At 36.9% G+C, this 25,450-nt stretch overlaps 1 protein-coding gene across 5 annotated transcripts in view; it reads left to right on the top strand.

Annotated features, from left to right (window-relative positions):
* The window catches only part of Epha7 (EPH receptor A7), a 153,151-nt gene extending 141,018 nt beyond the window's left edge, over positions 1 to 12,133 (top strand). For all 5 annotated transcript variants that reach the window (XM_052715256.1, XM_052715255.1, XM_052715254.1 and 2 more), the window contains exons 15-17: positions 5,290 to 5,483; positions 6,468 to 6,623; positions 8,434 to 12,133. In XM_052715256.1, coding sequence (XP_052571216.1) covers positions 5,290 to 5,483; positions 6,468 to 6,623; positions 8,434 to 8,548 — 465 coding nt within the window. In that variant the 3' untranslated portion in view covers positions 8,549 to 12,133. The remainder of the gene's footprint in view (positions 1 to 5,289; positions 5,484 to 6,467; positions 6,624 to 8,433) is intronic.
* Positions 12,134 to 25,450: the final 13,317 nt, after the last annotated feature.

The following is a 25,450-nucleotide window of genomic DNA, read 5'->3' as shown; positions in this document are numbered from 1 at the left end:
TTATTTAATGGTTTTTCAAAGAAAAATCATTATGTGTTTACAGGTGATATAAGGATTCTTGCAAAGTTTGAAAACATTCTCTTGGCTTTCATAGAGCTGCCTTTTAAATGGACTTATTATTGATAGGTCAAAATCAAATATTTATTTCCAAATAATGCAATTTTAATATTACTAAGTAATTCTTTTTCTTTTAATAGTACTCAAGAAAGTTGGTGTTGTTTTGTTATTACTTTAATCAAAGCACAAGGCAGATAAATTATCCATTTCACTGGTAGGTGGTTGTAAGTGTGGTTTGAAAAGAATAAACTTTCATAATTGTGATTTCTTAAATCCATCTGTTATACGGTCATCTAAGGACAAGCAGACATGCTTCAGAGGTCCAGAACTCCTGATAGGCTTGCAAGCACATAGGGCAACTCACAAATACCTGGAACTTCAGTTCCAGGATTCTGACACCCTCTTCTTGCCTCCACGGATAAATGTTGGGCACATATATACATGCAGAGACATGTTCATATATGTAGAATAAAATAATAAGAGCTTTGAAAATATAATATGCATATGCCTAAATTTATTTGGGGGAGTAATTTATGCCCCTTCAACTTTTGCTTTTTAAGAGTTACCACTGGTTTTATGACTTTATATTTTTATATTAAAATAGAAACAAAATTACAATTTTTTTTTCTGTAGTGTTTAACAAAATCCCACAAGTGAAGTTTACCATATTTAGTAGCATACTGTTTAGGTCGTGTTCTCAGAGGTAAGGAAGTGAAACTGAGTGGTAAGCCAACACAGGAACCAGACATGCTGTACCCCATCTTGAGTTAATATAGACCTGTCAGCAACAGGCTTGTGTATTTCTTCTCTGAACTCTGATGGCCATACCATAGGAATGAGGGTGCTAGAACTGTAGTGCTAAATTTGATATATAAGTAATATCATAGTGTGCACCAAAGAGGTCATCTCCATTAGAGGAGTGAGGACAGATCCATGCAGGCAAACCCAATAGGCTTCTGAGAATTTCAGGAGATATGTTTTCAGTAAATTCACTGAACTCATAGGCCGCTTAATCGGCATGCTTCATTGTTTATAAGAATATGTAAGTACTTGGAAAAAACACTATTAGTCTCCTCACTGGAAATGTAAAATAGTTTATATCCCCATGGACTCCAAACAGATCACCTACATCCAATTCTGTCTTCCCTAACAACTGTGGGATTTGAACACTTTATGTGGTATAAATTCTTTACTTCTAAAGTCGTTATAATAATAGTATTTGCTTAAGACAGTTTCTTTAATAATTCAAATAAGAAAATTCCAGTTCAAAGCCATGTTAATCATCTAGTAGAAATTTGATGTATATTTACTATAATTGTTAGCTGTGTCCTTAACTGGTAAGCTAAGGAAATAAAAACTTCAGAACCCTGAACATCAGCTTCAACAAGGTGTTAGTATGTTGACCAGTTCATTGCCAAAGGTTAAAAGTTGAATGATGCCAAGCTGCTCTAAATGGAGATGCACCCCAGAGAGAGTCTCTGGTGCCCCTCTAGAGTAGTGGCCAACATTGCCAAAGGGAACAAAACATCTGGGTCCAAAGTAAAGTCTCGTCCTAGGACATATTGAAGTTTTGTAATCTGCTACCACTGCTCTGAGTGTGTAGCCGACTATATCTTTAAACATTCAAAGATAATTTGTTTCCCACTGACGTTAGTGTTTTTCTCTACTACAACAGTAGACTTCATAAGTTTCTAGAATGAATGGGATACCTACAAGGGTTCATTAACTCTTTCTTTCCTGTAAGGGATTTAGTAGTACTTACTTCCTTGGCCCAAAGTTCTGGATATACATGGGATTCTAAGCTCAAGAATCCTAAAAGACATCATAAAAGCTTGGAGCCCTGTTGAAGAGTCTCATGCCAGAAGGATCATGAGAGAATTTTAGTTTAAAAGATGGTTTTGAACATAAGGAAAAATAGATATTTCTTCCTATAGTATTCTTGTGAGGCAGCCTAAAAAGTCCATATGGGGAAACTGATTAGGCAGTAGAGGAGGTGATGAGAACTGACCTAATGCTGTAGATATTGAAGTGAAATTTTGTCAAATTAGAAGAATATTATATGTGTTCAATATAAGCAACCGTGGACATATGAGAAGCCACTCTTCCAGTGGGAAAAAATATTTTCCCAAGTATTAATTATGTGGTCATTTTAATGCATACAATTTTGGAAGTTATTTACATTTCACAAGTTATACCACGGTTTAAATCACTTAGCCTAGATTTTTTTCAAAAGTACATTTGCTTTCCTCTAAAGTGTTTTACATACAACACTTGAATCCAAGAACAACATTGTTACTTGAATGTTGGGTAACATTTTGTTATAGCCCAGTGATTAATTGCATTTACAACTCTTGAAGAGGACCTGGGTTCAATTCCAAGTGCATATGTCTCACAACTCTCCATATCTTCAGTTCCAGGGGGTCCAACGCCCTCTTTTGCATACACAATGCTACTCATACATACATGCAGGCAATAAAAAAATAAATAAAATTTAAAAATATGATTCCATGTGCATATGTACATATATTTGTTATATATACACATATGTGCAATCTGTGTAGAGATACCATTTATGTATGTTTGCCTATGGGATAAATAGCGTGATAGAGATGTAGTTCTGAGGACTGTTTCCAGTGTACTTGCAGTTGGGGATCATCAACTCTCATATAACCTCTGTTAGTGCTCACAATCATCACTGGTTAATGTTTTCCCCTTTATTGTTCGGAAATAATCAGTGCTTACAGAAACAAACGAGACTTTGTGAAGACTTACCCTGAGACCATAATTGTACTCTACAGGAAGTAAGCAATTATTTTCTTAGTACTTAGCGTATACTATTTCAGGACTCAGAACCATGAAAAAGTGCTAAAGAATTGCCTATGCATAGAAGAGAAAATACAATACCATGCTCAGCTTTCTGACTGGGACAACTCAAAGTACCACTGGATGAAACAGGAAAAAAATGAAGGGAAAGTGATACATTCACTTTAAATTAATAGATTGTGATAAACATATGAAAACTGTGGGCAGAGATTAGTAGTAAACTGATAAAATGCAGACAACTGTGTAATTTGAAAAGATTTGGCACTAGAATTTTGTAGTTAATACTTTTTAAAACTTGACAAAATTAAGTTTATTTATTTACCATTTTACCTTATAATGTACCCCTGCGTATGTCTTTTAAATTACAAAGTGGACTCATCTTTGTTTTTCACATGTATAATAGACTTTTCTCCTAAAAATGTTGATTCTAGTTACATCATTTATTTTTACCCTCCAATTTACATATGTTTTAGTGTGCTATTCCTAAAAGAGAACATACATCTTGTGGACAAGTGTCCCTAAACCTGTCAAGGTCATTACCATTTATTGACGTCAGTTATTTGTTTGACTATATCTGCCTTTATTTTCTTCAAAAAACTCAAGGTCAGTTTTGTGAGATTTCTTTTCCAGAAATTCTTTTTTCTTAGAGTTTTAATTTTATTTGGGGGATTGTAATGTATTTACAACATTTATCCCTTTCCTTTTCTTCCTCCAAGTCCTTCTCTATACATCTCCACACTCTCCTTCAAATGCATGGCCTCTTTTTTATCAGATGTTATTACATGCATATGCGTATAATACATGCACATATATTCCTAGCTGACACGTTAGCACTAGACAACCACTTGGTGTGCTCTTCCCTGGAGGAAAGTCACTACCTTCCACTCTTAGCTTTCCTCAGTTGCCTGTAGTTCTTGGTGTAGGGTTGGCGACTCACGGGCTTTTGCCCATCTACTCTAGCATGTTTATGGATGTCATTCTTGTTCAGTTCATGTTTAAGGAGTCACGTTGGTGAAACTTCATGTGGGGGACTACTGATGTTATTGGGCGAGACAATCTCACAGCAAACTCCCTGGCCCTCTGTCTCTTACAGTCTTTCTTACCCCTCTTTCACATGTTCCCTGAGCGTTAGTGTGGGAGTGTTTTGTAGCTGTTGTATCCTTGGTGACTAGGCTGTACAACTCTACATTTTGATTGATTGTAGTTGTGTATAGTGGTCTCCGTCTGTTGCAAAAATAAGTTATGGTTATTGGAGGAGAAACTACAACCAATAATTTACTAAATCAGCATAATCCCTAAAAGCAATCTGTAAACATTTGTCTTTACACCCACAGATCTTTTTTCTTAAATGTTCAATGCTATCATGTTAGCCTGTGTAAAGGGATTGTATTTCTCCTTGGGTAATATTGTTTATTTTTTAAAGCCCTTATTGATATTGCTTACATTCCTATTATTTTCCCATGTTATTCAGATTAATACTGAATTTAGATTTTTAAGATCATTTTTCCTTTTCATATAACTAAGAAAATTGATGATAAGAAACTTAAGCTCTCTAATGTCTTTACAGAAATGTTTTTGCACACCTATTTTATGTTTTTAATTAATATTCACACTTAATGCAATAATTCCCCCTGGATGTTATTTATACATAAATTGTATGTGGTAAAAAAAAAAAAAAATTAAATGAGTACGCTGAATCATTAAGCCTTGACTAAAACCTCTTCTCGGTTTTCCACTTGGAAGCTTTCTCTATGCTTGTTTCTTTTCACCTTCTACTGGCAGGTAGGTGAATGTATAGCGAGGAAGGAATCCAGCCACCTTTCATGGACCAGAACAAACTGTCCAGCAAGCTCTAACACCACATTACCCAAAACAGTAACCTTCATAGTTGTTAAGAGAACAGTGTGTTCAATAGTATGTTCTGACATAGCACATTCTTTAGTGTGATCTCTTCTTCTACAAGTGTTATCTGCACTCATCAAAAAATGAAACTCTTTGGCTTATGTTCAGTAACTCACTTTCCTTTTCCACTTTCATTATCTTTTACTTCTATGCACATGTGTATTCTTACAACTATATTCAGCTAAGAGAGTTCCATAACATGTCCCCTTTTGAAAACCTCTGGGGTGGCATTAAAAAATATTTCCATCTCTTGCACCCTGTGTGAACTTAATTGCCGTCCCCAGTTGCTGAATTAACTAGGAAATGTCATCATATCCTGCACCTCATGGACCCCATAATAACATGCTTAATATATTCATGACTGTTTTGGAAAGAAAAAAAGATTTTTGTTTTTGTAAGCAGTATGTCTCAATCTTATCTGGATAAATCATTTTGCCTTCCAAGCAGTTCATTTCATTGCAATTGCAGCTCTCTTGGTAATATTTTTAATGTCCTTTTGGCTCTCAGGTCATAAAAGCAATAGAAGAAGGTTATCGTTTACCAGCACCCATGGATTGCCCAGCTGGTCTTCACCAGCTAATGTTGGATTGTTGGCAGAAAGAACGGGCAGAAAGGCCAAAGTTTGAGCAGATAGTTGGAATTCTAGACAAAATGATTCGAAACCCAAGTAGTCTGAAAACACCCCTGGGAACTTGTAGTAGGTAAGAAATCTCTAGTGAGATGGAACTGAATGAAATTAAAATATCCACATAAACCATTTGTCTCCTTAGCTTCACCCCAATTCAAACTGATGTCTGTGTTCAACCATAAATCCATACTAAAATGCTTTGTTTACAAAGGTTTATTGGCTTTTTTTTTCTTTTTCTGATAGTTTACCTTAAATAGTATTTAAAGAAATCCATTCATTGTTATTGGACTAGCCTTTTCTTAGAACTTCTGATAACACCAGATGTCTTTCTCAGAAAATCTTCTGGGTTGGCTTGGTTTTGTGATCAGGAGAGAATGCATGATATCAGGCATGCATTGTCATTATCTAGCTTTGATCGTGTGGCTCTAGCTTTGGCATGTTATTATATTCTAATTTATTGATTTGCTTTGTTTTTTGCTAAAATGCTTCTGTAGAATTAGAAATTATAAAAAGTAACTGAGCATATGCCATGCTAGATACCGATTACAAGCTGACCCTTCACTCCTAGCACAGGGCACAGCAGGGCATTTTCAGCTTCAGCTGCAGGTAAGCTTGCTGCTGTGGGCTGTACTCATAGGGGTCTATTATCTCCATGGGACTCCCAGTATGTCATCAAAACAGAGAATTTTTAATGCTCTGAATAGCACCCTGGTGTCCTGGGTAAGTTAGGATATAGCCAGATATACTTCCTTTTACTCTCAGCTACTTGTAAAAAAGCCAATGAACAAATATGACTCTTCCAAGCATCTTCAACCTATGTAGTGTTTATGAGCATGTGGCAGACACAGTTCAGTGAGCACACTTACAATTAAACCTTAAGTTCAGGTATTTATCATTTCTGGATAACTTACATGATTTTGGTTATTATATAGATCAATTAAAACATCTGGCATCATTTCCTATACCCCCACTCCCCCCCTTTTTGTGTGTGTGTACCAAGACATCTTTCTTTGGTAATTTCTGAGAATATTTGTCTCTGTGTTTTATTCTTACCTAGGCCTATAAGCCCTCTTCTGGATCAGAATACTCCTGACTTCACTGCCTTTTGTTCAGTTGGAGAATGGTTGCAAGCTATTAAGATGGAAAGGTATAAGGATAACTTCACAGCAGCGGGTTATAACTCACTTGAGTCTGTGGCAAGGATGACTATTGAGTAAGTTTAAACTTGTTACATTGTATTTAAGAATTGATTAGGTACAATACACAAATTCACATGCTAGGTCATCCTCTTTATAGTAAAAGGCTGTAGATTACAAAATTAGAGGGAAAAGGCATTTCTTTTTTTTTTTTTTTTAATTTATTTTAATTTATTTTGCAATACAATTCAGTTCTACATATCAGTCACGGATTCCCTTGTTCTCCCCCCTCCCGTCCCCCTCACCTTCCCCCCAACGCCCCCCCCCATTCCCATCTCCTCCAGGGCAAAGCCTTCCCCACAGACTGGGGTCAACCTGGTAGACTCAGTCCAGGTAGGTCTAGTACCCTCCTCCCAGGCCAAGCCAAACAATCCTGCATAGGCCCCAGGTTTCAAACAGCCAACTCATGCAATGAGCACAAGATCTGGTCCCACTGCCTGGATGCCTCCCAAACAGATCAAGCCAATCAACTGTCTCACCCATTCGGAGGGCCTGATCCAGTGTGGACCCCTCAGCCATTGGTTCATAGTTCATGTGTTTCCATTCATTTGGCTATTTGTCCCTGTGCTTTATCCAACCTTGGTCTCAACAATTCTCGCTCATATAAACCCTCCTCATGTCGATAATGCTTTAAACATAAATTCTCTTTTCAGCAGCATATTAACCATTTCATGAAATCAGTAGTCATGTATTAATTTTGTAACTGATAAGGCTAAAGGGCAGAATATTTAAATACCCTTTGCGGTGACTCAGCAGGAGTTTGACATATAATTTGTCTCCATGGCCAGCATTCTGGACCCTGTGTAGGGGGGCTTTCTCCTTATGAACCACTGTATCATTCAGGTTCCTATTCACTGGGGGATATTCCTGCAATCAGTTTAAAATTACTATGAACTTGAAGTCAAAAGAACTAAGTTTTCTGTTCTAGTTGATCACGGATTAAATGGTCTTCAGAGCCCTCCTAAAGACCTCTCCGGCTAGCAATCAAATACTTTTTCTATATATGTCCAGAAATGACATGCATGTGAACTTAAGCATACCCATGCTGCCCCTTCCATTTTTTCCTAACGGCCATATGGAGAGCGCTGACTTGTTTACACCTGGATTTCCAAAGCAATCTTTGTTTCTGTAAATCTGTGCTTTTATAAGAACCTGCCATACAATACAATAGTATTATATCATTGTAATGTTTCAACTACTTGTAAAAATCTACACTCAACATTTCCAGCTATTAGGAAAGACAATAGTATAAAAATAATTATAATTAACTTACTGCACATTTAAACTGTGACTGTAGCATTGTACATGTATGTAACAGTTTTATCCTTACTATTGAATTGAAGGAAAGTAATTACACTGTTAGGAATACATGCCCAGAATCACAGAATTCAGCTCACTCTACATTTTTGTGTAACATTGGTCTCTGAGCTTTTTACTAGGTTCCAGCAAGTATTTCCATTACCAGAACACCCCATTTTTTCCAGTTTATAAATAACTTAAAAGTTTCAGCATTTCAAGTAACGTTTAATTACCTTTTAAATCGGTAATAACATTTTAAGGTTGAAACACTTTTTATATAAAATTTCAGATTAGTTAAAAAGCAGCAGTATAGTGAATTAAAAGACAGCCTCGTTAATCCAGTTTTTCAAAGGAGACTGTTCAGACAGGTCCCCATATGATCTTTGGAGTAGGATTGCAGTGCCCAAGAATACCATTGGTATCTGTTAGTCTAAATTATACCGAAAACTTTATTGATAGTTGATGAACACTTTGACCATTCTTGGTTCTTTGTAACATATCTAATAAGCATGCACTTGTCTTTTTCAGTGATGTGATGAGTTTAGGGATCACACTGGTTGGCCACCAGAAGAAGATCATGAGCAGCATCCAGACTATGCGAGCACAGATGCTGCATTTACATGGAACAGGCATCCAAGTGTGACATGTAGTTCTCCCTCATGTGGGACTTATGACTGCAGGAGAACAGTTCTGGCCTTCAGTATATGCATAGAATGCTGCTAGAAGACAGTCGGTATACTGAGTCCTTCCTACAATAAAGAGAAGATTTTAGAAGCACCTACAGACTTGAACTCCTAAGTGCCACCAGAATATATAAAAAGGGAATTTAGGATCCACCGCTGGTGGCCAGGAACACAGCAGTGACAATAAACAAAGTACTACCTGAAAAACATCCCACCACCTTGAGCTCTCGAACCTCCTTTTTATCTTATAGACTTTTTAAAATGTACATAAAGAATTTAAGAAAGAATATATTTGTCAAATAAAATCATGATCTTATTGTTAAAATCAATGAAATATTTTCCTTAAATATGTGATTTCAGGCTCTTCTTTTCCAGAACCATCTGTGTTTCTTCTGCATAAGGACTTTGTTTTAGAAAATGATTTGTAGCTTTGGACCTTTTTAGTGTTAAATTTATGACACGTTACTACACTGGGTACCTTTGAAAGAATCTCAAAAAGGAAACTACACACAGAGTTGAGGATATGACTTTGTCCTTCACGGCTTTGGTATCCTTGCTGTGTCATTTTTTTCTGTTAAACCAGTGATGTTTTGATATTGTTTGCTGATTGGCAGGTAGTTCAGAATTGCAAGTTGCCAAGAGCTCTGATATTTTTTTAACAGGATTTTTTTTTTTAAATCAGACAACATACTAACTTTTCAATGAAAAAAAAAGCAATAATGATCCATAAATACTATAAGGCACTTTTAACAGATTGTTTATAGAGTGATTTACTAGACAGAATTTAATAAAAAAAAGTCAAATTTTAGGTTTATGTGTATATGATAAAAGGCTGAGGCTTCATCCGAAGATGCTGGTGAAGGCAGGGTCTGCAGGCAGGAGTTCTCCAGCATGAGAGAAAACCCGGTCTGAGCACATCAAGAGTTTTCAGTCTTGTGACATTAAGTAATTTAGGAGAAATAGTTGACCTATATTTTGTATTCTTTCTTGTTGAATGCAGTCCAAATACAAAAGTAAAGAATTACGTTTTCTATTGTTACTCTGGAGCAAGATCAAAGGGGCAGTTCTCTTCTCACCACTCAAAGACAAATTTGCCACAGAAACTATCACCATTGCGGTGAGAAGCAAAGCAAAACAGAGGTATTTTATCTATGAACACACACACACACACACACACACACACACACACACAACTCTTTTAGATCAAAACTCTTTTACCACAGAAGGAAGAAGTAAAGGGTCTAGCTTTTCCGTTTCCACTTATTTATTAAACCATATTATTTGGTTACTTTGTTAGAATTTCATAAGCAATAATTAAATGTGTCTTTATAGATATTTCAGGAATGTATACATATTTGAGTAATGTTTTCAAAAGTTACAAAAATCATGAACTACCCCACACCGAACTGTCGTACTTCCAAAGAAAATTGGGCTGTTTATAATGATTTTAATAGAGAAGGACCCCAGGGACTGGTCCTGATTGGTGTTGTTTGGTAATGTGGGCATCCACAAACAAACAAACAGGTAACAAGCAAAATCTGTAAATGTTCCTTTGTAAAACTTGTACATTTTATTTATACCGTCTTGTTTTGTATACACATTTCTCGGTAGTGGCTCTGAGTACATTGAAAATGCACTATATTTTTCTATTTTACTGGCAGAGCTTCACAAAGAAACAGGTATTTTCAGTGCTACATAATGTGTTTTCCCACATTTAGGACCAAAGATGGCTATAGAAAACTCAAATGGATTGCTTCCCAAACCCCTCCCCACCCGTTGTTTTTGTTTTGTTTTTTTTTTTTAATCACTGTACAGTGTTGTTTGATATTTTAATTTATTTTTTGATTGAGTAGAGAAACTCATTTTAATTTCACTAAAATGTTTTTGTCCCTAAGGAAAAAATAATCTGTAAAAATAGTTTTAATTAGCATAATCCAGTCACCTAGACACTTCCATTTGTAATCTTTGTAATAGACTGTAAATATATTTTTGGAACTATAACACAATGTGCTTGAGGGTTATTTTTCAGTGTCTGCAACGTATACACGTGTTTCTACTAAGGACAGCCCTTTACAGTTCTAATCAGTAGCATTGGCCTTCGTGCGAATGAGTGAGAGCTTGAGTGAGTGTTCTCTAATTCCGTTTGGATTCTGGACTCACTAATAATGAAGTTCTTTTCTTGTTCATAGCTTAAGGTGCTTATTTTTTCTATTAAAATTAAATTAACAAAAAGCCATTCTAGAAATAGAAGACGCAGTATGGTACATGCAGACGAAGTCTTTCCTGCTTTTTCTAGTAATAGATTTATAGTTGAGTAGTCTTTCTTGAGTAGAAGGGCAGAATAAAAGTTTTTCTTTTGAGTTCTTTTTTTCAAAAACAACTTTTTCCTTCAGCAATATACCTCATCTGCCTTAAATTTTTTACAGCTCTTTACAGGGAAAGGGGAGAAGGGATGGGAAAGACACACAGCACAATAGGAAATGGATGATTGCATCGCGTGCTCTCGTTTGTAGGTTTCTTTTCCTAATCAAAAATATGATTTTGAAGTCCATGTATGTGAGACAAACCTGAAGAGAAAAGCAATTAACATTGTGAATCTGATTGTAATCCTCTCTTCAGGAAAGAGATGAGATGCTATTGCGATGGGAATGTACAACTTGCACCTTGAAATCTTTTTTGATAACTAGTGCTCAGGGGAGAAAAAAGTAGAGAAAGCAAATGCCCAACAGAGAATTCCAAAATTATAAAACACACAACAGGAAATGGCCTCCTTGCTTTAATACAGCCACCTTTTATAGAACACCGCCCGCCCACTTGACCTGGTTTGCGTTCAGTACTGAAATACAAGTAACTTGTTACATTGGGAGCTAATATTTTCTCAGCAATGGATCAGGGCCTTGTTTACTAGAACCGGTGGCTCATGCTTGGCAGAGCACTATTAGTTGAATCATATTGTATACTTATGTAATCTACATTAGCTAGTACTATTTAGGACTATATTTTAATTGCTCCTCTTATTGGTGTTTTAAGACAATTGAAAGGGTGTAAGTCACCTCTCTTTTATTTAGGTAATGCTGATTCCCCCACCCCTCCCCTTTTATTTCCTGAGCAGCCTAAAACTGTACTGCTCATCTATGTGCATGTTCCAATGAATTACTGATGTGTATTTTTTTGCTATATGTGGAGAAATCATGGGGAACTTGGGGCGAGATATGCTTTTTGTTGGTTGAATTTTGTCCCTCCTTGCCTAAGAATTACTACAGGGGTTATCCTTTTATAAGGACAAAATGCTTTTGAACAGTGTCTTCAATGTATCAAGCACAAATAACTCTTTCTTCAACACGAATCATAAGTCTCTTTTTACCAGCTTAAAATAATAAACAAGTCTATTAGACAATGTAAAGAAAATCCAGTCTCCAGTCATTGGCGGGTTCTTTCACATTTCTTATGCTTTCCTTTCGGATCTAATATCTTGGGAAGAGACAATATTTTGTAGAAATAGTTCAGTGTACTGATCAGAATATGAATAAAACTGATTATTCCTACTCCCCCTCTTGTATACTGACCTAATTTCACTCTAATCATTGATTATGGAATAACAAGACAGTTTACAAAGGGCCAGATTGTTGAACATTTCAGTTAAGACCTGGTTTTGTTTGTTCCTGAAGCTACTACATGAGAGTAACAAGAACATTTGCATGAGAAAGGAGAGACTTTGTCTTTGGCCCTTGACTGACATGGTAAACATCTGATATAGCAGACAACACTGGGGAAAATTTGCATTAACACTACTGGGTAATGCAAACAGCAAAGAGCACAAAGGCCAAGTGGGACCCAACTGGTTGTCTGATCCAGCTCTGTAGTGCAGTCCCTGGCTTAGTGATGAACTTGCAAATGAACCTAAGAAAACCAAGCCCTCTTACAGCATCAGCATCTAAAGGTGAACCATGAATAGCAAACAGGTCAAGAAAATGGTCCTTCTCTTGACGTGACCAGTGCTTCTGCAAGGCCATCATATCTCTGATGACGCTCATGCTGATCTAAAGCAAAACGCAAGGAGAATGGTGAAACTTAGGCCTACCCTGCCCGTTCCTGCAAAGTGCTAATGAATAACGAATACAATGGCCAAAGACATAAGTTAGCAACGAAGACAGCAAAACCCCATCATTCATTGTACAAAGTGGGAGATTACACAGGTCAGAAGACAGAAGCAAATTCTGAAATGAGCAAGTATTTCTTCAAGTTCCGTCTTCATATGTGGTGTAAAAGCATCATCTTATCACAATGTCTTTCCCCAGAATTATTCAGATATAAGCATGTGACCAGTATGAAGCAAAAAAAAATACTTGAGTATTTATGGTATTAATATTTTTTGGTGTAGCATTTAACTTTGCTCTTCCCCTTGGCTGTGCATTTCCAGCTTCAATAAAAACTCAGTATCAGTTCTGAGGACAAAGTCTGAAAGAAGTCATGAAAATTAAAAAAAAAAAAAAGTGATCAAGTTCCTAAACACAAACATCATAAGTACATATATTAACAAGTGATAAAAGCCAGCACATGGCACCTGGAATTTTTTTTTTTTTTTTTTTTTTCCGAGACAGGGTTTCTCTGTGTAGCTTTGCGCCTTTCCTGGAACTCACTTGGTAGTCCAGGCTGGCCTCGAACTCACAGAGATCCGCCTGGCTCTGCCTCCCGAGTGCTGGGATTAAAGGCGTGCGCCACCACCGCCCGGCCGGCACCTGGAATTTTAAAACTACTGAGAGGCAGTGTGCCCGCGGCCCTGTCCTGTCCATAGACCTTTCTCTGTGCTTTCTTGTCCATCTGCATCTCCACGTAGTTCAGGGATATGGGCAGGATGGCAGCATTGCAGTACAAATTCTGTGAGTCTCATTAGAGTTAAGTGCTGTAGGGTTTTTTTTTTTCAAGTTCAATGATTGAATGTAATTAAATCTATAATTAAACAATAAAAGATCTCTTCTGATTGACCTTGAGGTTAAAATAAATATAATTAATTGATTCAATTTAATTGGGCCTATTGCACAAATGTTTAGTGGGTAAGGCTAAGAAACACTAGTCTAGTGTTTCATAAGTCGGTAACAATCAAAGGAATTCCTAAAGTATAAAATAGTTATAGGCATTCCTAAATTTGGTACTTTGGCAAAATAATAAAGTGTGAATTGTTATAAGCCTCTATGGATAACTGAACTCCATCAAGCATGATCTGCACTTATATTGGATTACTTTGAATGTCCTAGATTTCTGAAGATTATTTTTGCTTTCCTTTTAAAATTCACCACCAGTAATTAGATATCTTTATAGATTTTGTATGTAGCCAGAATAAGCATAAGATATCTTTGGTGTGTCGTTATAAACAGATGTGATTGTAGATCTTACTTAAAGATGCTCCTAAGAAGAAAGCAGTGCTCATTCTAGTTTAGGACAGGGAAGTCTCACCATGGCACCACATAACCCAAACCACATAAAATGCCTGTCTAGACACCAAACTAGAAAGACAAAGAGAAAATAAAAGTCCATATGCAGAGCTGGCATTCATTTAAGTGTTACTCTATTAAATAGTTTCACAATTTGTGAAATAAGACAAACAGCTCAAGAACATTGTTTCTATGTGATGTGAATTTACATGCACATTATGTAGATACCATAGACTCCTGCACAAATTATAAAGGCAAGCCTAACCCTTGGCACCTGTGCTGAAGATAGACACTACTTACATTAAATGCACATGAATGTAAGGCTCAAATGAACTCTTTTTAGGAAAAAGAAATGCATACCTTGAACTCTAACATACACAGAATGGTGTTGATATGCTGGCCCAACATTGATATGATACCATGTTTTTGTTTAGCTCCTTTGAAGTCCCATGGCTAACCTCTCCATACATTAGCCAGAACGTGGCTTGACAGAAATAGCAGGAGCAGAATGCTACATATATACAATCTCAGCCGGACCTGAAATGAACATGAGCTAATGGTTACCACTCCTGCTCCCGAGTACTATTGAGATATGTTTGGTGTGAGAGAGCTGTATAAGGCATAAACTTTTAGAAGTTGTAGAAGTTTTACTTTCCAACATCACAGTCCCTGAGACTTTTTCTTTTTCTTTTTCTTAGTTTTACTGTGTAGACAAGGCCTTTCTTGAGTTCATAGCAACCTTCCTACTTCAACTTTCTCATGCTGTATTAAATTGGAGGAATCCTCCTCTCACACAGTACCTTCTCTAAGCTTTCTCTGATAACATGAATCAGAATTAATGTTCTTTTTGTGCTATGCCACATTGCCAGTACTGTGATCATCCAATCCTGTTCTCCAGATGATTTGGGTGTATCTCTCCTATACTAAATAGACTAAGTGATTTTGGAAAGTAGAAGCCAAATGGAATTCAATGTCAGTATTTTTCTTGCAGTCAGTAGATATTCCATAATTATTTCAAAACCTGTGAAGTATAAATTAATTTATATATATATAAATAAATTATATTATATATATAAATAAATTAATATAAAATAATATATATTAAATAGTAGCAAGTATCAGGTGCTCTGAGGAATAAGTAAGGTACAGTGAAGGGGTGCAGTCAATGGGTACTGAGAGAGAAAACTAATTTCAGAGCACAGATGGATGCTTCTGTGACTGGCAGAAGCAGTAGGCATGCCCTTAGGGACTGAGAAGAGAAGTACAGAGATGTGGAAGGTGGAAGGAGCTGATTAGCAAACAGGCCAGGATGCTCTAAATAGCAGTCTTTTAAGATGTTGAGAAGAAAGAGGAGATATCATTGGTTGCAAACATCTGGGCAAGATTAAAAAAGGATAAAATCAAGAGGAGGAAATTGGATTTAATGAGAGAAGCCATGGACTTTCATTATTTATTAATATCTCATTTGATGAAGCAAAAACAGAATCATTTTAAGGAACAGTGATATAAGATTTTTCACTATTTAAAAGCTAGGGTAAGGCAAGAGAATAGATTTTATTATTCTAAGATTAAAAAAATGGCTTTAGTCTAATGTTTAAACTAAACATGTATAAGTAATTCTATAGTTATTTTAAAAAGTAATATAAAGCGGTGTAATTTTGTAGGACACTTGTAAGTACTTTCTATTTATTTCATAGAAGGAAGCACTAACCAATGGGTGATTACAGAAGCTAGAATGAATGAATCCCAGAACATGTGGAGAGAGACAATGATAAGTATAAAATGAGTGATAACGGAGCCATCTTAGAAGTTATTAGGAGTCAGAAATGTCTCAGCAGCTGGCCAAATCTGATGAGTTTTGAATCCCTGAACCTAAGTAAAAATGGAAAGAACCAACCCCATAAAGTTGTCCTCTGACCCTCAGACACACATTGAGAAGCACTTTTTTACATTTTGAAAACTTGTATCTGTTTATCCATATATACACATTTATGCATATATGTGTGTATGTATTATGCATGCATGTATGCATGTTTATGCAATGGGGCATGAGTGTGGAGGTCAAAAAACAACATATGGAAGTTGGTTCTCTCCTTCTACCATGTAGATCACAAGGAAGAACTAAAGTGGCCAAGCTTGCCAGCTGTGGTGCTTTGAAAGAAAATGGCCTACAAATGGAGTGGCACTATTGGGAGGTATGGCTTTGTTGGAGGAAGTGTGTTACTATGAAGAGCAGCTTTGAGGTCTCATATGTACTCAAGCCATGCCCAGTGAGTCAGTTTACTTCCTGTTGCTTGCAAAATATAGAACTCTCAGCTCCTTCTCCAGCACATGTCTGCCTGCATGCCCCCATGTGCCACCATGATGATAATGAACTAAACCTCTGAAACTGAAAGCCACTCAATTAAATGTTTTCTTTCATCAGAGTTGTGGTGGTCTTGGTGTCTCTTCACAGCAATGGAAATCCTAAGACAGAAGTTGGTACCAGGGACTCAGGTATTGCTATGATAGGCCTGACCATGTTTTTGGTTCAAGGAATTTGGACTTTGGAACTCTGGGTTAAGAAAGCAGTGGAATGCTTTAAGCACTGCTTCATGAGCCTTTGTAGTAGCAGCATGGAAGACAATGGTGCTGAGAATGATTTGAACTGTTGGGGGATGGCTCAAGAGATTTTAGAGGAAAATAATTTTCGAATACCTGGAGATCATTCTTATGATATTTTGGTGAAGAAATTGACTGCATTTTGCCCATGCCCAAAGAGTCTGCCTGAGGCTAAAGTGAAGAGCTTTAGATTAATTCCATTGGCAGAGAAAATCTAAAAAGAGCCTAGTATAGACTCTGTCCTGTGGTCATTAGTGGTAACTCTCATGAAGATTTATAATGAAAAGGAGCAAGCTGAACAAGAAAAAGGACAAGATGTCGAACAATTTGAGGAGAAAAGGAGCACCAAGAGTGGAGTTAAGTGGAATGGAGTTAAATCCTGTGTTCAAAGAGATAAATAGATTAAGAAATGGAATGAAGGGAGTGGTGACCTTAGGGCAAGATCTCACCCAGCTAAATTTCCAATTTGTGAAAGGAATTAAAGAAAAGTTTAGAGCCAGGTGTAGTGGTACATACCTTTAATACCAGCACTGGAAAGACAGAGGCTGATGCCTCTCTGAATTTGAGGACAGTGTGGTCTACAAGGCAAGTTCAAGGACAGCCCAGCTTAGGCAGGGAACGTAACCATCAAAAAACAGAAAACTTGTGAAGATGTAATCGAACAAGGGGTCCATGTTCCAACCACAGCAAGCGGCAGAACTTGGCAACTTCAGCCATGTGGTTCTGGCTTTAGATTTAAGGATAGAAGAAAGGGGTTTGCTGGGGATATAGCTCTGTATAAATAAAATGCTGATTGGCCAGTAGCCAGGCAGGAAGTATAGGTGGGACAAGCAGAGAAGAGAATTCTGGGAACAGGAAGGTTGAGTCAGGAGATGCTGTCAGCCGCTGCTATGAGTACTACCATATAAGATACTGGTAAGCCACGAGCCATGTGCAAGGTATAGATTTATAGAAATGGGTTAATTTAAGATGTAAGAACTAGATAGCTAGAAGCTTGAGCCATTAGGCCAAACAGTTTAAATAATATAAGAGTCTGTGTGTTTATTTTATAAGTAGGCTACAGGACTGCCAGGGCTTGGCTGGACCCAGAGAGAAATTCTCCAGCTACAGGGGTTATGGAATTTTCTTTAAAGACTAAGGAAAGCCACTTAGGCTAGACATGTGTCAGGGGTATCCTTAAATGGGGCCTAGGGAGGCCATTGTGTGAAGCTGTGAAGTTGAAGCCTGGATTGCCTCAAAGATCCCAAAATGTTGGAGATGCCAGAGTTGTGTGATACTTTCCCAGGAAAGCTGATGACAGGGAGTAGACCCAGCCCAAGAGAAAGAAGCATGTTGTAGTCAACAAAGCCTAAAGGATTTGGAGATCTGAAGAACGTTTTGACATCAGATATGGAGATGCAGAGTTTGGAGTTTGCCCTGCTGATTTTCAGTCTAGCTTTGGTCCACTGTTTCCTCCTTATGCTCCTTTCCCTGCATTTTGCAGTGGTAATGTATATCTTATGCCATTATATATTGGAAGTACATGATTTGTTTTTATATTTTGATTTTATAGGGGATTGAAGTTAATAGATTGCATGAATCTCAGACGAGGCTTTGAATGTTGGACTTTTAAGCATTGTTGAGACTATTATAGCCTATGGGACTTTTTAAGTTGGACTGAATGCATTATGATATGACTACAAGCTTTTGGGGGCCAGAGAATGGAATATGGTAGTTTAAAGTAAAAGGGCCCCAAAGGGAATGGCAGTATTAGGAGGTGTGGCCTTGGTGGAGTAGGTGTGGCCATATTGGAGGAAGGATGTCACTGTGTGGATGGACTTTGAGATCTCATATAGGCTCAAGCCATGTCCAATGAGTCAGTTCAATTCCTGTTGCCTGCAAGATGTAGAACTCTCAGCTCCAACACCAGTACTGAGTCTGCCTGCATGCCACCATATCCCACCATGAAGATAATGGAACAAACCTCTGAAACTGTAAGCCACCCAATTAAAAATTTTTTTTTTGTAAGAGTTACCATCGTCATGGTGTCTCTTCACACCAATAGAAACCTTAACTAAGAAAACAGTTGTAACTGCTGAAGCATTTTGCTGGCCCAGGGAATATGTTTTCAAACACAGGCAAATTTTTAACAATTAATCTTTTTTTTTTTTTTTTTTTTTTTTTTTTTTTTTTTTTTTTTTTTGGTTTTTCGAGACAGGGTTTCTCTGTGTAGCTTTGCGTCTTTCCTGGAACTCGCTTTGGAGACCAGGCTGGCCTCGAACTCACAGAGATCCGCCTGGCTCTGCCTCCCGAGTGCTGGGATTAAAGGCGTGCGCCACCACCGCCCGGCTTTAACAATTAATCTTAAAAAATGAGTTTTAGAATTTAAATCATGTTTGACTCTTACCTCATGCTTATCTTTACTCCTTTTTTTTTTTTCCAAGTATCACTAACCACATTTGTCAAATGAGTACCAAAAAAGCAAGAATTTTCTCATGTCTTTTATAAATAGTTGCCTGGTATATTTTGATGTCTTTTATGCCTAATACCATTCTCAGAGCTATTTCCATAAATTATGTTTACATCACCCGCCCAATCCTGTTTGTACTTGGTTTAACACACACCTTCCTCAGTAATTTCTCCCACACATAATGGATCATGCTATTTCCCAGCATGAAAGAATGTTATACCAGTCACTGAGCAGAAAACTTACTCAATTTGTAACAAGACATCAACAATTGGGACTTTATCTAAGGGAGATATTCCTCTTCTCATGCTGTTGATTAACTAAACACATCTATTTTGGCATTCAAAATTGTTTCATATTCTTTGCATTACAATCTTTCTTGGGGAATAAGAAAATATAATGTGTCTCTAAAATCCCACAAAATTAAAGGCTGTGTATGTATGGTATGTCTTCTTATGCAATTAATATTTAAGTATCTTTAAATTTGTATGAATTTCTACTGGACGGAAAATTTTAAATTTAAGGACCCAAATTTAATTTCTTTAATTTAAGACCCGAATTCTTCTTCAACTTTCTCTCTTTTTATGTATCTCCTCTGGTAACTTGAGCTAACACCAAACACATCAGTATGCCTTTTGCTTTAGCATAAAATTCTGTTTATAAGTTGGCAAGTTTCACTGATATTTTCTTTCATCTACACACATGCTTGACTTTTAACTGTCACTGCATTTGTAGAAGAGGAAATGGGACAACTTCCCCTGCACTGCATGTTGTGATCTTGCAGAGATGCTAGGAAATGATCTTATTTCCCATGAGTCAACCATATATCAAAGTTTATTTACTCTTCCTATAGTTAATTGTGTTCCCTCATAGACAAGATTCAGTTTTCCAAATCATATTTATGTTTTGAAGTCTTAGCACAGTACCAGATACCTAGCAGACTTCTAAAGGTTGTATGATTTGTGAATTTCCAAGTTAGAAACCCTCAGACTTCCATAGTATGTCCTAACTAAATGTATATAGACTGTTCAATACAACTGACTCAACCACTCATCGTCCTGAAGCCTGTGTCGATTCTATGTCACAGAACTCTCTCAGTAGCTACACTGTGCCCTTTTTCAATGATTACTCATTTTAACTAACTTTAAAGTCTAGACCACGATATCACAATGCTCAACACATTTCCTAAGAATACACAGTCCAGGTAAACTTGGCATTCAAGAGGGACATGTTAATTTCTATGAAAACATTATATATCCATATCCAATCAACTGTCCACAAATCTTTGGGTTGAGAATATATATATCATATATGCTTATAAAAATGTATGTATTATATACTAATATAACATACATAAAAGATATACTTCATATAATATGTAATATATTCATATATAAAGTTATATTATGTGTTATATATAATTAAATTTATATATAAATAATTTATTCCTATTTTTTGCATGTCTGCTTTTTTGCCTCAAATATTTTTACTAACCATAATTCCCTCACCTTGTGACTACTTCTCTCCTTTAACAAGACATCCATGCAGTTGAACCTAAGTCATCATCACATAAATTATTAAAGTTTCATTCTTCTGTTTAACAATCTTAAAATGTATGCTTAAATTGTTTTATTTATTTATGTAAATTAAAATAAATTAGAAAAATGTACCACTGTAATTCTGCATTCTCTGTTCTTCAATTACCAGCAAACCTGTTGTCTGCCTTCCTAGGGGAAGACTTATGAAAAGCCTTTACTTATTCAATATAACAATGTTAAAATTCAAATCATCCACTGGAAGCATGAATTTCATGATGCTTTTGCCATCCAATATTAACTCTGCCACCATGTTTCATATACATGTGTGTGTGTGTGTGTGTGTGTGTGTGTGTGTGTGTGTATAAAGATATGTATATATATATATGTGTGTGTGTGTGTGTATGTGTGTATATAAAGATATGTATTTACATTGTAGTAATGCAAATATTATCTTCATATCTTATGACCATGGCATTACTTCCACATGTGTTCAGTTACATATATTCATCAAGCACTGCAGAACAAACTCTGCATATCCACATACATTATCAGTAATTTTAGCCAAATGAACATTTTGTAGCTGCCTTTAATGGTAAACAAATGCATCTCAATGTGTGAAAAATGCAGTCATTCATTTCTTTGATAGGATCCCTGTTTTGGTTAATGAGATAAAATTTTTCATGTGTAGATCCATATAAATTGATATCAAGGAGGAAACTTCATATGTTGACAGGATAAAAAGAACCAAAGGCAAGGCGAAATGTTCAAGCATTCTTTAGCAGAACTAGCGGTCCTGTTCCAACATTCACTGATTTCCTGACATTTGGTCAAACAATTTAACTCCATTAAACACAATTTCCTCATTCATCAGAGTGGAGATAACTGCTTTGCTTATTTCTTATGATGAATACATGAAATTAAAAAGATACATAAGCTTTAAATATTATAAAGCAAATTTAAAATAGCATGATGATTACCATTTTTAAAAGAATATGTTATCTGCTTTCAGATTGCTTTCTCATATGCATCAGTTCAGTCTCCTAAATTACAGAGTATTAGGAAGCTATAAAAAAATTATCTGCTAATGGCTCTGGTATGTTTTCTTGGCATTTTGTAGGGATTTTCATCTTCATTGTGGCTTTTGAAGCATAATGACTTGGATGCTAATAGTCCAAAGATCTCCCCAGAACTTTTGCTTTGATTTTGTTTTGATGGCTTCTAATTAAGCACAGGTTCAAATTCAAAGTTTTTCTTTCTTAGCTACAGAAGCTTGCAGTGATCTTGCAGCTGATGACTTTTGATGGCCCTTAAGCTCATAAACTCTACATCACACTTTCTACTTCCCAAATGGCGTATCATTTACCTGCTCCACAGCCCAACCTGGAGTTTCTCGGCCATCTTATTCTCTGGGCAGGTCCCTAGCCTACAGCAGAAAGGTATAATCCAACTCTGACATAGTGTTTGTAGTTGTAACTGCTGTAACTTCTGCATGAATAAATGATGTTTGCTTGTTCTATGGAAGCTCCAAAAGTAACTTTCAACTTCTCTGTTTCAGTTTTGTTTAAAAACATTTCTAATTGGGGCTTTAGTTTGAGGCCCACACTACGAGAGGGAGTCTATGGCAAAGACTGCCCAGATGGCCATGAATCAGAAACTGGATGTCCCAGAGACCTAAGGTGGAACCAAACACTACTGATAAAAACAAAAGAGGTCAATGAAATGATTCCTAATGGTATTTTACTATACTAATAGATCAATGCCTAGCCCAATTGTCCTTAGAGAGGCTTCCTCAGGCAATCAATGGAAGTAGATGCAGAGCCTGACAGACAAACATTAGATGGAGCTTGGGGAAGCCAGAAAAAGAAGAGGAGGAAAGACTGCAGGAGGCAGAAGAGTCAAGGACACAACAAGGACGCAGCCCACAGAATCAACTAGGGAGGGCTCATAGGGGCCCACAAAGACTGGAGTGGCAATCACTGAGCCTGCCTGAGTCTGCTGTATGTCCTCTGTTCATATGCTATGGCTGTTTAGCTTGAAGTTTTTGTGGGACTCCTAACATTGGAATGGGGGTTTTCTCTGATTCTTTTACCTGCCCTTGGGACCCTCTTCCTCCTACTGGACTGCCTCATTCAGCCTTGCTATGAAGGTTTGTGCCTAGTCTTATTGCCCTGTTTGGTTGTTTTCCCTGGGAGGCCTGCTCTTTTCTGAAGGGAAACTGAGGAGTAGTGGACCTCGGGGAGAGGGGAAGTAGTGGGGAAAATTGGGAAGAGTGGAGAGACAGGAGGCTGGCCTTGAGATGTACTGTACGAGAGAAAAAAGAAAAGAAAAGAAAAAAAATATGTCTGATTAACTTGTTTAGTATAGTTGTGTAGAAAGGGACAATCATCTTGAAATGTTGTTGACAGGTCTGGAGCAGAATGTTCACATGGAAAGAGAATGACGGAGGCTTCCAGTACGCTTTGTAACTTTGTAAAGTTTTAGAGGTTTAGAACTTGGATTTGGAAATTCACATCTTTGCACTACTGTGACAGGTTCCAGTTTATTTTCTCACTGTTTCTTTAGTTATTGGAAGATCATCATGTAAGATGCTTGGCGTTTTTTGACTTTCTGCTGAGTATATGGTTATTTCTAAAATAGTCAAATGGCACATTCATTTCACAAGGTATACAGCACTGCCATGGCTTTGGTTTTAAATACTAAATATACATGTAAATGCATACATCCAAATAGCAATACCTTAAAACCAATCACTTCAAAGCTACCATTGACTAAATAAGTGAATTTATAAATGCTATTGGGATTAAAGAAGAATACTTCAGCCGGGCGGTGGTGGCGCACGCCTTTAATCCCAGCACTCGGGAGGCAGAGCCAGGCGGATTTCTGTGAGTTCGAGGCCAGCCTGGGCTACCAAGTAAGTTCCAGGAAAGGCGCAAAGCTACACAGAGAAACCATGTCTCAAAAAAAAAAAAAAAGAATACTTCAAAATATTATTCAAACTCTTTGACTTATAGTTTCTCCATCATTGGTTATAATTCATACCCCTTGCCATGCACAGATCCATGCCGGTTTCTATACATCACTTTATGCCTTGATTCACATCATGCTACTTTATAAAACAGTCTCTGCTTATGGCCCCTAAACCTTTCAGTTGAGCTTATCGTATTCACAGCATCCTTTATTCTCAATTTTATTTTACAAAACCCAATGGCAAAAGAGTGAGGTAAATCACTCATTTCATTTCAAAAGTTTATATGCAAACTTTTTTTTAACCTTTGAGAGAGTCCAAGATAGAAGAATTAAGCCTCTTATATCCTCAGTGAGAAGAGCAAGTTAGGTCTGTAAAATTACTTGAACTTTGAGAGAGGGATAGCAATGTTTCTTAGTATCAGAAAACCTTGATTTGCTTTGCACTATGATGCTACCGGGTTCTAGCACTATAATCATGGACTAGTCACAAAAGCACACTGGTATCATGTTTCTCCTTTGCAAATGAGAATAAATGAATGAAACTTACTTCATATGTTTGCTGTTAGGATTAAATATGTGTGTACTTAAATATATAATACACATATATGCATATGTACATGTATATTTGCATGTACATGTACATGCATTGTTGTTTCTGCCTTGTATATATAAATATATGATTATACTTAGAAGAGTGAATGACTGGTACTACTGTAATTGAGCTCTCTAAATAAAGATCCTGTGATACACATATGTTCAGAGGGAAGGAATGTTAGCCCGAAAATGATGTGCTTCATTGCAAACACTTCAGTGATTCACTGGGAGTAGGTGAAAAATGAAACCTTTCCTCAGCCTCAAAGCTCTGTGCGTGTGAAAGAGTGGGCAACACGAAGTCCCGTGTCTAGAAAACGTTTGAGAGAGCTTTTGAAAGAAGAAGTTGAGGCTGGCTTCAAATGAAGCAATTTCTTTTAGACTCTTAGTGCATCAGCTGTGTGAATGAACAGGTTCCCAGAGTCACGAGTGCCTTCCAGAGCACGCGGTCGACTCCTCTGCTTTTGCTTTGGGGCCCAAATGTAAACAAGATGAGCCGTACAGATAGAGGAGAGAGACACATTTTGCTCTGTTAAAGAATCTGTCATTTACAAAATATTACTTTGAGGAAAACCTGGAACTTTTTGAGCCTCATTCATCACCAAGCAAACAGCTAAAATGTGTTGTCTCGAAGTGCTACTTTAAAGGGGAGAAACACACACACACACACACACACACACACACACACACACACACACACACACACAGCAGAGCTACCCCAGTACACTGTCTGCTAATACAACAAAACGTTTACTTTCCTCCATCAAAACAAAGTCTTGACAAGATGCACAGAGTGCAGAGAATGTCCTTTTCTTGGTCTATCAAGGTCTGTCACCAGGGATAAAAAAAAAATATCCCAGGCATGGATGCAGGTGCCGTAATAACAGCATCTCACTAGCACACAAGAAACCAGCTAATCTGTTCCCATGGTGCTGGGAGTGACATTTCCATTCTATGTACTCCCTACCATTGCCTTCCCAATGAATAACAGGTTATCATTAGGATGTCAGAATTCTTGAAGACATAACAAAAACTTTAGAATCACTGAAATCAACAGTAAGCATGTTCTAAAATCCAACTGACATCACAAATGTACAGAATCAAAATAGAAAAAGAAAAAAGGAAAAGAGATAAAAAGCCATTTGGTTCATTAAACAGAGAGGTAGTTAATGGAAGAATGAACTGAGCTAAGAGTTAATGCTACACACACTTATATACACTATACACTTGCACATATATACTAATATCACATATATATACACATAGCACACATATACATGTGCTACA

The sequence above is a fragment of the Peromyscus californicus genome, unplaced genomic scaffold (genome assembly GCF_007827085.1).
Source record: "Peromyscus californicus insignis strain IS unplaced genomic scaffold, ASM782708v3 Scaffold_5__1_contigs__length_169319896, whole genome shotgun sequence".
Lineage (NCBI taxonomy): Eukaryota > Metazoa > Chordata > Mammalia > Rodentia > Cricetidae > Peromyscus > Peromyscus californicus.
Note: the sequence above shows the minus strand (reverse complement) of the source record. Positions and strands in the feature narration are given on the sequence as shown.